This window comes from Blennius ocellaris, assembly GCF_963422515.1.
Source record: "Blennius ocellaris genome assembly, chromosome: 20".
In the NCBI taxonomy this organism is placed as follows: domain Eukaryota; kingdom Metazoa; phylum Chordata; class Actinopteri; order Blenniiformes; family Blenniidae; genus Blennius; species Blennius ocellaris.
The window spans coordinates 8423348-8438998 of NC_137669.1; the positions used below are offsets into that span (position 1 = coordinate 8423348).

Consider the following 15651-nt stretch of genomic DNA (forward strand, 5'->3'; position numbering starts at 1 on the left):
GCTTGTTCTAAATATTCAGTGCATAGAAACTAATATTAGTGTTTTTTCTGGTTCTGGGAACAGAAAGAAGTCAGTGTAAATAATCAGAAATGTGTATTCGGCGTGAACTATTCCGTTTTTTTGAGGCTGTTAGTCATATTGTGGAGTCAATTCTCTGAAAACTAGACCGAATGATTGAGGACTGACCTCATGTTGTTGATTTTCCAGCCTTTTAATTTAAATCTTGCTATATTTGTCAGTTGCTTGTAAGACTTTAATATTTTAATTTATATCTAGTTGTACTGAGTCTTGAAGCAGTCTAAGATATATGATTAGGAAAACACACATTATGCTAATGAGAAAAAAGTTCATAAAACTAATTTCAAAAACAACCTGTTACATCAGAAAGGTGTTAAGTTCTTGATATGTCATTAAAATAAAAACAGAAAAATTTATATCATATGTTTATGTGTGCAGTTGCTCACAATTAAAGGTGCCAAATGTGTTGCAGAAATGGTAATTTGTTGTATCTCAGAACTAAAACATATTGTCAGAATACTCAGGTGATGACTTTTTGTTTCTTTGAGGGGAGAAAACTAAATAAATAAAAATCAATGAAAACCCAAGGACAAAACCTATTTAATTACATGCAGCATTTTATCACATGAAAGGCTCATATTGTCCAAATCAGGATGTGTTATTATTATTATTATTGTTATTATATTATGATTAGTATTAGTATTATTATTATTATTATTATTATTATTATTATTATTATTATTATTATTATTATTATTATTTTATTTTTTATTTTTTTATATATATATATATATATATTTTTTTTTTTTAAATTGTTTTCTTTTTGTTGTTGTTGAGATTACGCAATTGAGACTTCATATGAATTATTTAAAAGTAAAGTATCAAAGGAAGTTAAGCTGGATCATCTGACCTGTTTATTAGTCATGGTGGCAAATTAAAGAGTCAAAATAACACAGTTGGTTTCAATACAAGCTTAACTTTAATCTATCAGTCCACCTCTTATATTAAAAAAAACAAGCACAACATGATCTTAGTGTCTCAATTTTAAATGCTGACATATGCTCACACTGTCAAAAACAAAACTTAAATGAACATCTGAACTCAAATATCTGTACATTCTCTATTCTTTCATCTTAAAAGTGGATTGTTCAAGTTTTACAGCCGAATAATCATGATAGTAAACAATTATCCACTCTGAAGGTGCAGAAATTGACAAATCAATACCAAATAGTTCCAAAGGTAAAATCAGGTTATTATCACAAAATTTTTACAAAACAGGTTTCTGAATAAAATCTAAAACACAAATTGGATTCTGATCTCTGTCATTGTTGATAAACATATAATCTGTGCTATCAAACATATTACAAACACCAAATACATCACTACCCAAAAAGGTTCAAATATGCCTTAAAAAAAATTCAATATGTATGAATTATTGTAAATGTTTACTGTGAGTTCAGCTCGTGTCTTTTCACTGTGCAACACATCTCGACCTGATGCCTGCAGCTGAACTATAATTTCTCTCGAAACGAAACTTGAGTTGAATAACAGGAAGTACTGTGGAATCAATGTACCTCGGTGTCACATGCGCTGCTCCTGCCTGTCTGTCTGAGCCAGCCGCTGTATGTGGGCGAGGCAAAGAGTCACGCAAAGACACAAGCAAACGTCACACAAACACCAATGTAGAAGAGATACGAGTTTCAGAGTCTTTGTCAGGATTGTTTTGTGATTGAAAAGAGATGGAGATGGACATGTTGTGCTGCTGAAGTGTGAAGAATGTCAGCTGATGATGCAGCGCCACTCACTGTGGTCCTCCTCCTCCTCCTCCTCCTCCTCCTCCTCCTCCTCCTCGTGCTCTTCCTCCTCCTCCTCCTCCTCCTCTTCTTCCTCCACCTCCTCTTCTTCCTCCACCTCCTCTTCCCCCCTCACCCCCTCCCATTCATCCTCATCTTCTCGTATCTCCTTTATCAAAATGCCATAGGGTCGAATTGAGCGATCCACTATGGCTCTCTCCTTGGCAGGCGACGTTCCGTTCTTGACAGGAATCAGCCAGTAGTCTTTACGCCTGCAGATCTCCCTCTCTTCGGGGTTGATTCGATTCTGCAGGATCACCTTGTAGCGTTTCCCCGTCGTCCGCGACTTGAAGTTGGAGGCGTACTCCTCCCTCTCTGCGACGCGTATGTCGGGTGTGGAGTAGATTCCCCTGCCATACATAGATCTCTCTCCTGCTTTGTAGCACTCCTTGATGATGCCTTTGGCTCCATGTAAGCTCGTTCCGTGGTAAGAAACAGGCCATTCTCCGGGCACAGAGTGTCTCCTCCATTCATTGGTGCCCAGCCACGCGTCTCCGTCTGGATATTTACCTCTGACCTTTAAGGCCATGCGGTACCAACCCTCTGGACGCTTGTAAAGTTCATTGCCTCTCAAACATGCCTTGGAGTCCGAGAAATGAGTGAAGTCGTAGTCGTATTCTGGGTCGAAAAAGTCATGTTCGTCGAAGGCAAGCTTCCGATAGGGAGTTTTATTCCCGATGAGGGTGCCAAGATGAAATTCATCCACCGACAGCTTGTCAAGAGATCGTCTCCCACGAAAGCCTTTGCTGTCAAAACATGTTACGGCCTGTCCATAGAGTAAAGAAACGACTTCAGCTTTCAAGTTTATGTCCATATCCATGGTTGAACAGGATTAGAGCTGCTGTGTCCCTCTTCTTGCTTGAGATGAGTAGCCTGTGTGCAGCAGTCGCTCAGGCTAATATGCAGCTCAAAGACATGAACATTCTTTCACTTTCATTTTGAGGGTGTGGGAGTTACCCTAAACTAAGTCAGTGAGAGGAACGCACACAGCATGTTTGTCCTTGACTCCCTATCAGTTAACAGAAAGTATAAACTTAATACAAACTTCATATAATTAACTCTTCCCGAGCTCAATCCAGTGTTTCTATTCTAAAAGTATAGTTTCTCCTCTTCTATTGTGCTCACACAGGCTTTTTATTAAAATTTGAATGTGTTGCAATATGTTTTAAAACTCACTGTTACTTTTACTTTTGTTATGATGCCTAACATGCAGCAGTCAGACTGCTTGTTTTTATAGCACCTGGCTATAAAATCTTTCTGATTCTGGTTCTGAACACGTTTTGTGAGCTTGAACATGAAAGAGGTGTTTAGTAGGTGTTTAAAGCCCACAAAGACACAAGCATGAAATAAAAATAATGAATGAAAATCAGCAGATTCAGCAAACAAATATTGAATTTGGAGGGTTATTCAGCAGGATTTCTAACCGACTCTATGCTTTTTTGTTTTGCTCTCAGCTCTGGGACAGATTATGCTCTACGTGGACGGGATGAACGGTGTCATCGGACACCATGAGACCATCCAGTGGCTCTACACTCTCGTCGGCTCAAAGGTAGTGCCAAGCACACGTATCAAAACGCAACAACCCCAGCACACACACACACACACACACACTGTGTGTTTCTGTGCTAACCAACCATTGTTGGAGAACACTATTTTTAGCTCTCATCAAGAGACCACTGATTATATTGTGTGTCCAGATCTGAGGGATGTGTTTTTAGATCTGTTTTAAATATGGACACGTCATTCAGTTTTATAGAACTTTTTCAAGATCGCATGTAAGGTAAAGGGTCTTCTTGGGGGAACCACTGTTTCTACGCTCATACAGTCGCGTTTCCCTGAGAAGAGTAGCGACTTAGATTCCCTTCTTGAAGACTTACTGTACCATAACCATAATCACTACTTCCCCGAGGGTAACTCTCGCCCTAAAATTAACCTAAGCCGAATCTCACTAACTTTAAACCAAGTCTTCGCTGTGAAAATCTCTGATTTACATTTTAGAACTGTTCGGTCCCCCAAAAAAGCGGCGATTCCCTGACAGTGTGATATGAAATGTGTATAATGGAGACATGAGTACACGTGTCAATTCTGGGAAAGAAACACACGAGGGGGGACCTATGGCCTATTTATAGAGTTGTGCATTTATAACCCAGAACACTTTTTTTTTTCTCTGTGTAAGATTGCTTATTTTCCTTCTTCAGTTCCGTCTGGTGGTGAAAACCGCTTTGAAGCTGCTGCTGGTTTTTGTGGAATACTCAGAGTCCAACGCCCCGCTGCTGATAGGAGCCATCGCTTCTGTGGATACCAAGAGAGGTACAGCAGACCTCGGGTGAAAACGATGGCCGAGAGGCCAAATAACATCAAATCATATTTTCATCTTTGGTGTTAATTTGTTAGGTTGCAAGCCATGGTCCAACGCTATGGAGATCCTGCATGAGAAGGATGGAGTGGACACAGAGCTGCTGGTCTATGCCATGACCCTCATCAATAAGGTCTTTCATGTAGTGAATACCGATATTCTTTGCTTTGCTTTGCCCATTTTCTTCAGAGATAATTTGAAAAAATCAAAAGCTCTCAAGCCTGAGTTGCACTTTCATTACTAACCTCCTGCTGGTTTGCAGACACTTGCAGCGCTGCCTGACCAGGACTCGTTTTATGACATGGTGGACGGATTGGAGGAACAAGGCATGGAGACGGTTTCGCAGAGACACCTGGGACGGAAAGGCACCGACCTGGACTTGGTTGAGCAGCTCAACCTCTACGAGGTCTGTGTTTGCAGATAACAGCTTTTATATTACAGAACATTCTATTGGAAGCGCGGATGGGCAACTTTGATCATTCTCAGGGGAACATGGACGACTTCCACTACTAGCGGGCCAAATTATGACCAATTAAAATTGAAATTTTTGTAGGATTATGTATTTTCAGAGTAGTTACATTTCAAATCTCATGCAAATGTGTTTAAAGTTACTTTCCATGTAATTAATAATTTATAGATGTCCGTCTCATTAGTACCCTGATGCATTTTTCCCAGATGACTCTACGGCACGAAGACGGCGATGACGACAGCAAGCCTCCACCGATGGGACGCCGGGACCGCCGACGAGCCAGCCTTGGGGGCGGGGACAAAAAGCGAGGCCTGGAGAGGAGGCGGAGCCGCAGGGCCTCTCTTGGGCGTTCCGGTCACGCCTCCCCCTGCAGCCCCGCCTCCCCGCAGAGAGCCAGCTTCCAGCCTTTCAACGGACACAGAGCTGAGGACGTGAGCGAGAGGTGAGAGTGGTGACGGACAGGGTGTCATAACACAGCAAAAAAAAAAAAAAAAAAAAAAAAAAGACTAATTAGAGATGGGTTTATGGATTAAGATTAAAATACCTTACCTGACTCTGATGCCCCTTTCTGCTCCAGCGCATTGTCAGGTTACCTTCCATCCATGTAAGTCCAAACATCACCAGAGAAATGTCAGCAGCTGCTGGCGTCTGCTCCCCGCTCACATGTTGTAACAACTACCAGTTAATCCCCACCGCTCACAGCGTGAGAAACACCACCGCAGACTCATACCCAACTAAATGAATGAAACATCTCCCAGCAGCAGCACAAGACTTCCAGAGTTTGCTCCTAATTCTAATAGAAGAAGCAGCACTCACTGAATATGATCAGCTTCCTAATATATCAGCTGCCATTTGATGGCTTTAGGACTTATTAGTCTTTACTTTCTTAAAACTTCCTGTGCATATTTTGGAATTAAAAGCTCTTATATGTGGGTTAATACCTATTTCCTATTCAAGCAGTAGTTCAGTTTTTCAATCAAATCTATGAGTCAAAAAACACACACACACACGCACACACACACACACACACACACACACACACACACACACCCACACACACACACACACACACACACGTGTCTCCGGTCTTGTGGAACAACACCTGGCAGCGCACACCCACTCGAAATGCAACAGGGCTCATCTGGTTTCACTCGGCAACACGGGCAAAAGCAGTTTTGGTGACTGTCTCGAGTCGGTTCTTTAGCTGTGGCAAACTTCTCCTTTCAGCGTTTACTCTCCCTCCTCTTTGTCATCACGTTAAGTGTCTGTGTGCATGTGAAGCCGCCTAACTGGAGGCATGGAGTGTAATCACAAACATTCATCCACAATTTCTACTATTTTATTTCTGCCCTTTGTCGACTTCATCCTTTTGTTTTTCCATCTGTCTCAGTCTGATAAGATGTCCTGTCCTTGTTTGCCCTCTTTGAGTGTCATGAATGTTTGTTGTGTTGGTTTCTCGTCGAACTCTGTGCATCTCATCCAACCCTCTGTCTCATTCCTTCTTTTCTCTGGTTGTTTTCATGCATGTTGTTCTTATGTGTCACATCATTTCTCCCTCCTTCCATCCCTCCCCTAAATGTTCCACCCGTATGTATGTTTGCCCATAACCCCTACCCCCCACCACCATACCACGCCACCTCCATAGAGAGGAGGAATATGAGGATGGCATTGAGGAGGAGGAGTTGGAGGAGGAGGAGGAAGAGGAGGAGGAGGAGGAGGAGAAGGAGGAGGAGGAGGAGGAGGAGGAGGAGGAGAAACAAGAAGAGACTCCTGAGTCTGAATCGGATGAGCAGGAGGGGGCTAATCAGACCACCTCCAGGTATTTTAGGACAGGACATGGTGATCGTTTTCAATGAAGTTTTATTCTTGTGGTCCTGTGTGAATCTGTTGACTCTTGCTTTCATTGCAATACTCTGTGACTTCTTAAGGGCGTACCTTCTCCCAGTACTCATCCGCTGTCCTCAACTTATCGCTCTCAATCCATTCCTCTGTTCGTAGCCCAGCTAGACATCTCCCTCCCACGGTTCACAGAACAACACTCCAGTCCATCACCATCACCTCCAGAAAGGGTTGCATAAAAGAGGATGATCAGAGGAATCGGACAGAGCCACCCTCATCCTCTTCCTCTCCTTCTAACACGCCAACCAGCACGCCTTCAGCCCCCTGCCCCATCAGCCCGCCTGCCCAGCCCTCCCTCCTGGCCACGCTGCTGGCCAGGAAGCGTTCGATCGTTACCGTCCCGGCCACCAAGGAGGTCAGCCCACCCATTCGAGGCATTTCCCGGCCCTCCCCCGACCGCCTGCCCTACCTGCCCCACTCGCCCTTCCACCTCTTCTCGTACGATCTGGACGAGGAGCCGTCGTCCTCGCCACCGGCTCCAGCTAAGCCCAGCGAGGAGCCGCCCAAAACGACGCCTCCCAGGTCAGACGGATGACAGAGTTCACATCTCCGGAAACTTTTCTTTCCGTCACTTCGGCGCTCCACGTTTTCTTTTTTCCAAGCTTCCAACTTCTGTTTCTGGCTTCTGTCTCGGCACCAGCTCGGCTGTCTTTGCAACACTTTTTCAATCACCATCTTCCCCTTTTTCACAAGTTCTTTTAAGTCCTTCGACTTCACAGCTTCTCACCTCGATTCTGTCAACGCACTTTATTATCTACGTATCACCTCTCTTTCCTTCACACGTCTTCTTTTTTTTTTACTTCCACCACTGTGTCTGTAGTTCACACTTGTTTGCAATTTCCACTTTTCCTTCCAGCTCCACATTTTCTTTCCTTTCCTTTCCGTGCATCTTTGTAGTTTCTCTTTGCTTCTTAGCACAATCATTTCAATGGAGTCTTGAAATGTTCCTTTTTTTTTTTTTTTAGTCTTTCCTCCTCATTGTCTCTGTTGATATTATGCAATTAATGTTGTTATGTGGAAGTTTCCTGTGCACACTGAAGCCGAATGAGACACAAAATGAGTTTCATCATGTTTTCCTTGTTAACACATAGCGAGTGTATGCAAAAAATAATGCACTTTATTAGTTTTACATTATATAATATAAAAACGCTCAATCACTTGTCAAGGCATATATATTATTGAAAATTCTTTCTTCAGAATCACAGAAGTGAGAGCAGACCCCTTGCTTGGAAATAAAATATTAGAACCCCCCCCCAGCACAGTTACTAATTAGGGTCACCTAAGTATTGCACTAACAGCATTCCTGTTACAAAACAAGGTGTCAAACTCGTGTCCTGCCAAGATCCTTTTTGCAAGGACCAGTTAGGTGATGTGGTGTTGCGTGACACCGCGGAGGTCCCTCGCTGTCACCCGGTTTCTCACCCTCTTTTCCTCCCCCCAGGAATGGAGGTCTCATGTCGTACTCCTCGCTAAGCACCCCAAACACACCTACCAGCTCCAGGTGAGAGCCCTCGACACGTGGAATTTACTCCCACTCGTGCACAGGAGGTCCTGAGTACCATTCACATGTACATATTGGCATGCGGTCACACCGACAGCAGTTGCACAAACACATGTGGAACAAATATGAGCTGTGTGCAGGCTGGAGTGAAAGCGATCTCACCTCTCAGGTTCTTCGGTGACTCAGCTCTTTCTATTTTCTCTAAATGAATAAATAGCACATGTCCAGAAACATATGGATGTGATTTATATGCAAGAAGCAAAGTTTAAACGTATTGCTGGATTTCACTGTGATTTTGCTGAGTGAGTGGAATTATCAGTAACAATTAACAAACACTAGAAAGAAGAAATATCATATAAAAAAAAAAAAAAAAGATAGATTGATGAATGTTCTCTCGCTATCCTTCAGGCCTGCATTGGGAGGTCTTTTATCATCCTCATATCGCCAGCATCAGGAATCGCTGGCGGCCGAGCGGGAGCGCCGCCGTGTGGAGAGAGAGGAGAGACTGCAGAAGATCGAAAGAGAGGAGAGGAACAAGCACAGGTGAGGCACTGCAAAGCATTAAAAAAGAAGCAGATAACTTGACAGAAAAGCAAAGAAAAAACCCCAAATAATTTCCTGTAGTTGTTCCATGAAAACAATCCATTTAAAAATGAATTGACAAACTACAAAGATGGTGTTCAATGGTTAAAAACAACCCAACACACAAACTACTATAAAGACGCTTTAAGGGTTTTCTGAGTTAAATTTAAATAATGACACATAACTCTGTATGAGGCACTGTGTTTGTCTTCAGAATTGTCACTGTGTTCAGAATTATTTAATTTAGAAGAAAAAAATGGAAGCTTTTAAATAGTAATTACCGACCACTTTTTAAAAATCCAGCCATCCATCTTCCATACACTGACAATCTCACATTCTCACATTTACACCTACAAAACTTCATTTGTATATGCAGAAAACCCACACCTATACAGGGAGAACATGCAAATTGAAATCTCAACACTGTGCATCTTATAATAAATTAGTAAGCAGTTAAAACATTGAGTATTCACACCAGCAGGCCTACAGACGGCCATACCAGCGTAGTGTATGATTGTTTATCTTTTCAAATGCTCTTTATTTGTGTGTCTCACAGCCGTGACTATGTGGATAAAATGGAAGAGGCCAGGCTTGCGCGGGAGGAGAGGTGAGTGTGTGTGTGTGTTAAATCAAAACATCGCAGAAGGGCCGGGGCCCGCTGGGAATGGGTTTGAGCCGGTGGTTTGGGAAGCTTGGTAATGGCGTAATTGTTTTCAGGTTAAAAAGGTTCCCCTTTGATGCCAGAGGCTGGGGGATACTGAGCTGATTCTCCCTGCCTGTTTCCTCCTTCCATAAGGAGCTGTATTTTAACCACCGCACGCTGCCAAGGGCCTGATTGTTTTGGCCGGGACGCTGTGAGAAAACCAGATTCCCGAATTTGTCAAGCTCTTCGGGCCGCGCACCCGCGCGCACGCAAGGAAGAATTTTCATGAGGCCAATAAATCTTTGTTTGTGTGTGCAGATGGGAATCACAGGAAGCGAGAGATTTACTCACCAGGTGATGTGAGGTCACGATCACATTTAGAAGTGATCAGAGTCGATGCGGCCGCGGTTGTGAGTGAGGATTGATGATAACCGTACCGAAGCCAGACTCCATTGTGCCGATAATCCCGGCTCTTTAAACTCTAAAAGGCTGCTCTTTGTGCACTGCGTCAAGTGTTGTTCCTGTTCCTTTCGGCTCAGACTTGTTCAAACCACAGTTGATCCGAAACCACACGGTGTCAAAAAGTTGAAAGAAAAGACGACAGAGAAAAAGGGAACATGAATGAAAAGTGGGATTAAAAAAAAAGAGAGACAGCGGGAAGAAAAGGCTGGAGGCAGCGAGGCGTTGCACATGGTGGAGGCTTTGATATGTGATTGTGATACAGGCAAACCCAAGAAACACTTGCATCAAAAATGCCTAATTACAGTAATAAATGCACTCTTCATGCATCAGAGGACCTCTTCCAAGCCCTTTACACCAATTGTTCCTGACCTTTTTGCTCTTTGTGGAGCACACCCAGGCTGCCTCTAAAAAAAACCTGTGGACTTCTTCTATAATCTTTGATTTGCATGTTGCAGTGAAGCCAAACACTGCTGGACACATCCACTGTCACCAACATGAAAATTTTTTTTTTTTTACTGTATCCTCTGAATTGGATTTTTTTGCACGTGCAACTCTAAATTTTCACAACTTCAGAACATCCAAGCCACTGCTTTATCCCACTTATATACCCGGTAAGCAAAACTTAACTGCTTTACTTAACGGTTTTCTTGTCAAACTGTAAGACAGTAAGGATGTAAGGATTTGTCCTTAAGCTCACCTGGTATTAGTTATCAGACCAGTATTTGATGATGCTATCACCAGGATCCAGCTTTTTTCCAAGTGTAGTTTATGAAGCTTAAATCATGCTCGCTATCAGAAACTGGCACATGAAATTTAAATTTTTTTTTTTTTTTACCACCTTGTGTTTCCTACCACACTACTTACTGAAAGATTCAGTTGCAATCACACAATACACAGCTGGCTCCATCACTTGCTTTTTCTCCTAATTGCGTACAAACACACACATACACTCTTATATTAGGATCTGGTTTCTAAGGACCTCTGAAGTGGCTTGATGCTAATGAACTCTGAACAGAAGCTCTACACATTCACCGCACGGTTGGAAGAAGGAGGGGTTTGTGAAAGAAAGAAAGAGAGAGAGAGAGAGGGTTAACTCAGTGCCCCGAATCTCTCTTCTGGCCAGTAGGTTGGATGGTTAAGTTTGATAGAAGGAGAAGAAGAAGCACGGCGGGGGAAGTGGGCGAGGGCGGAGAGCTGATGGAGGCACATCTTGAACAGGTTTACTCTGATTTGCATCTGATGTTCGTCCGACCAGCAGCCAAACTCACTTTAACTTCGTCTCTTCCTTCTTCCGCTCGTCTCTCACGTCTTCCTCCTCCTCCTCCTCCTCCTCCTCCTCCTCCTCTCCAGCCCTGCACTCTTCTTCAAGCTGAACATTTGGCTAAGCAGTGAAGGTGATGGCGCGGAGATGGCGATGCCGATTATCGCGGGGAAATTAGAGATGAATGCATGGAATGCCTTGCAGATGATTAATGGAGAGGGGCGGAGCATTGGGGTGCAATTGTAAAACACCTTGGCAGCTTTCGAAGAGAAAATGAGTAGAGTAAACATTGTCAGCTGGGAATGTTTAATGAACTCAGGGACTTTGTCAAAGAGCACTGACAAGTGGTTTAGTTTTTGGGCAATTTGACAAAGGCCATCACCGAGAACTGAAGTACCGGCAAGACAGGAGGTGCATTGTCTCCAACTCGCTTCTCAGCCCCGTTCATCAGCTCTTCTCCCTCCTTCTCCTGCAGGTATAAGAACGTGGAGCGACTGGCAGCAGAGGAGTACGAGAGGGATCGCGTACGGGTGTCAAGGACTCGCCCTGACCTCGACTTAACCTTTGAACCCGCGGAGGCCTGGCCTTCGTCGTCACGCAGCAGCACCCCGTCATCCTTCGCCTCCCAGGAAGACGCAGAGGCCGACCTCGAAACAGAGACGTCCGCCGCTCCCCACACGCCTTCTGAGACCGGTAGGACGACTTAAATCACCCCTTTGATGGACTTTGATAACCTGCTGACCTCTCTGACATTGCGGATTGTTGATATACAATTGAAATTTAATATTTGATCAAATATTTCTATTGTTCTGACACTCATATTTTGTACTGTGAAGATCACGATAGGCAAGAATAGAATAAAATAGACAACTTTCATTGACATTGTTCGCAGGGAAACAAAGATTTTAAAGGAAAAATAATGTAACGTAACAGATTATTCACACATTTTAGTGTCGGAATAATACAATTAAAAACACATCATAAAACCAGTATTTATCCATCAGTGCTGCATAATATATCACAAATTATTTGTTATCATGACATCAACATGAAAGACATATATTGCAAAAGACTAAAAGATTAAATTATGTTTCTATGGACTGTGCAATCATGCATGTCAACATATTTGACCAATCAGATGGAGCCTTATGGGTTTAGATGTTCACCCACTAGATAGATGTCAGCATCTGTCACAAAATCTGACCAAACAAAACCAAAAAAATATACATTGGTTCAGTCAAGAGACAGAGCACAATTAATCATATCATACATGCATTTCTCTCAAATCATATTGTTATTGTAATCGAGATTACTGCATATCTAATGCTCAGGATATCATGCAGCCCGTTTTTATATTTGTTGTTTTTATGTGTTTGTTTTTTGTTAGATTTGCTTTTCCATGCTACTGTGATGTAATTTTAGTTTTTTAATTGTTTTTTTTTACTTATTAACTTCACCACAGAGGGATGAAATGTTATTATTTCAAATACATTACAAATGGTTAGCCATTAAAAGAATCAGATATTAGGTTTATTGAGAAAAAGGCTGAGCATTTATATTTAAAGTTGTGTGTGTAAAGTCTCAGAGTTCAAGCTCCAGAGTAGTATAATTAGAACCAGAAGGTCGCCAGTCTAATTCCCAACAGTTTCACTTTGCATCCATCTACTTAAATTAGCATGCAGAGAGAGATTCTTGAAAGTCGCGAGGAGAGAGAGGGACACCGCTCTCTGTGGATGTGGGTGAAAGGGTCACATAGGTTTTTGAAAGGCCTTTTTGAAAGTGCAGCGCCAAAACATCTTGTGCAAGAAAACGGCCTTGTTTTGGAGCGCGTGTGTAAGAGGCCTCACAGTGCCGTGTTATTCTAACGCCGCCTGCATCACTGCGCGGACTGTACTACAGAGGTCCACATGTGTAGCTTCGTACGTGGCTGTGTTTTGACGTAAACAGGAACTTAATTCTTCATTTCCTGTTCACATCCCGGCCCTGCGACAACCTGACTTTGTGTACCTGCCACATTGTTGACATTAGCGTGCGCGGTGGGGGGGGTTTCTTCCCAGCGTGTGTCGTTGAGCGTGTGTTTTTAGAGGGATTTCCCATGGGCAACCTAAACAGACAGGCCTTTAAAAATCCTAGACGGAAATAAAACTGAGTGAAGACGTGAGAGAATAAATGTGGTTTCCTCATCTGTGACAGGAGACGCTGATGACTCCAGTGCCAGTGTAGAAGCAGAGGAAAAAGAGGCACAAGCCACTGCTGAAGAAGAGGAGGAGGAGGAGGAAGAGAAGAAGGAGAAGGAGGAGAAGGAGGAGGAGAAGGAAGAGGAAGTGCAAGAGGAGGAGGAGGAGGAGGAGGAGGAAGTGGCAGTGGAGAAGGAGGAAGGAGCGGAGAAGGAACACGAGGAGGAGCCGGAGAAGGAGAAGGGGGAGGCGGAGGAGGACAGCGGCATTCTGAGTGACAAGGAGAGACAGAACGAGGAGGTGAACGAGAAGGACAACTGCTCGGCCTCCAGCATCTCCTCGGCCAGCAGCACCTTGGAGAGGGAGGAGAGGGGGAGCACGGAGAATGGTGGGTACTGTCTCACACTTTGGTTCATCTTTAGCTGTCACTGTCACTATTGCTTGACAGACCTGCCTCATAGCAATGCACCACAGTGCATCTCCACCTGAGTTGTTCAAGAGACATAGCAGACCTGAACTTAAAGAATAAATAAATAAATAAATAAAAGTAAACTCTTTCTCCCTGGACATTTCTAAAGACTAAAGATCTGTAATGCAGGAGAAGTCTGCTAAGCATAGAGGCTTTTCTTCAGCTGGCAATCACGCGTTGTATTTGTGACACTGCTATTCTATATTTCTATCTTGTTGAAGTACGCACTGTAAGTTGTTGTCATAATCGTCAAATTTCATATTTTCTGCCTCTTTTAGCATGTGTGAGCAGGTTTGTGTTGCCACAAGGCATGCACAAGTTTGTTAACTAGTTTAGAGTTTGACATTTAATTATTTTAATTTCAAAAACTCTTCACATGAGTATACAATCATTAGTTCTTTGTCTACAGTCAAACGTTCTTACTTTTAATGAGAGCAGATGGGGATGTGATAATGGCTGCTATTAAATGGTAGCTTCATGCATTGTTGTGTTATTTACAATTTGGTCTATTTGTGGTCATTAATAGCTCCACTACAGTGACTCACTACACCACCATGTGGTGTAAAATGGTTTGATCAGACTGGATTAGCCCTGTCTTTATATTGTTTTTGCGTATTTCAGGTAACCTACAGAAATATACTTACTCTTCTTATCTGTCATCTTCAGGCTTTAAGGAAGCAGAAGTGAACGAGAACTGCAACAAACTCCTCAACAGCAAACTCTTCATGCTGGACATGTTGTACGCTCAAAACAAGAAGCCCAGCGATGAAGAGGAAGAGGAGGAGGAGGATGCCGACAAAGAGAAAGAGACAGGAGAGGGGGAGAACGGGGAGGCACAGGACGATGCTGACAGACAACTGGCCGACGACCCGGACGACAAGTCCGACAATCGTGGAAGCATCCGTCCGTTTGCGGAGCGATTCGGCAACTTGATCAAGGACTTCGGTTCGGCCCACCCTCACCTGGAGGACCTGGCGAACGAGCCCCCTCCGCCCCCGCCCAAGAAAGAGTCGGACACCATCTGGGACCAGCTCCTGGCCAGCCCCCGAGAGCTGCGCATCGGGGACATCAACTTCACCGACCTGACGGAGGACGACGACAAGGACATCCTGGATGCGGTTTTCATGGGAGGGTGTGGCGACCTTCCGCCCCCGCCGCCCCCTCCGACTTGCATTCCGCGCCTCCCTCCGCCGCCGCCAGTGCTCGGCTGCTGCCCGCCACCCCCTCCATTAGGTGGCATGATGAGGCCGCCGCCCCCTCCGTGCTTTAGCGCCCCGACCCCTGTGCCCCCGCCTCCGGAGCCGCCCCTCTTCAACAAGAAGAAAAAGACCATCAGACTCTTCTGGAGTGAGGTGAGATGAAGCGTGATCATTTACCTTGATTTTTCATCGCTGTGGTTCAATGATTTATTTCTAAAATAGTTGCGTGTCTTCATTCGCCAATTAAGATGAAGGAGTCTCCAGAAATGACTCACCTTATGTGTTTCCCCCGCTGCTGTTTTTTTATGTTTGTTTTTAGCTTCTCATTTACCTCTTTTATGGCGAGAAATGGGAGTCTCCACACATGCTTCCAGCTAACGCAGCCCATTCTTCTCCTGTTTGATTCTCAGGTCCGTCCCACGGACTCTCAGTACAAGGACTACAAGCGGAGCGGCGACTCATTGTGGTCTAAACTGGAACCAGTGAAGTTGGACACGGCCAAACTGGAACACCTGTTTGAGACTAAGTCAAAGGAAATACCCGTCACCAAGGTAAACAAGCGGCATGTGAAAAGAGTTCAGAGAGCTTTGAGACACCACATTTTAGTGTTTCAGGTCAGAAAACAACACACCTCTAAGAACTTTGGTGTTTATTTATTTATTTGCCCTTTTCAACTGTCTCTCACAGATGAACTTAAACACGTGCTGGCGACTCAAAATACCCAGACAACCACATTTTTCACACGATGCTTTCTCGCTCCAT

At 43.8% G+C, this 15651-nt stretch overlaps 1 protein-coding gene across 5 annotated transcripts in view; it reads left to right on the forward strand.

Annotated features, from left to right (window-relative positions):
* The window catches only part of fhod3a (formin homology 2 domain containing 3a), a 48965-nt gene that overhangs the window by 25315 nt on the left and 7999 nt on the right, over nt 1–15651 (forward strand). For all 5 annotated transcript variants that reach the window (XM_080516061.1, XM_080516062.1, XM_080516063.1 and 2 more), the window contains 12 exons: nt 3326–3420; nt 4070–4181; nt 4266–4360; nt 4490–4633; nt 4903–5138; nt 8037–8096; nt 8505–8639; nt 9235–9285; nt 11520–11737; nt 13238–13609; nt 14357–15042; nt 15300–15440. In XM_080516061.1, the coding sequence (XP_080372187.1) occupies nt 3326–3420; nt 4070–4181; nt 4266–4360; nt 4490–4633; nt 4903–5138; nt 8037–8096; nt 8505–8639; nt 9235–9285; nt 11520–11737; nt 13238–13609; nt 14357–15042; nt 15300–15440 (2345 nt within the window). The remainder of the gene's footprint in view (nt 1–3325; nt 3421–4069; nt 4182–4265; nt 4361–4489; nt 4634–4902; nt 5139–8036; nt 8097–8504; nt 8640–9234; nt 9286–11519; nt 11738–13237; nt 13610–14356; nt 15043–15299; nt 15441–15651) is intronic.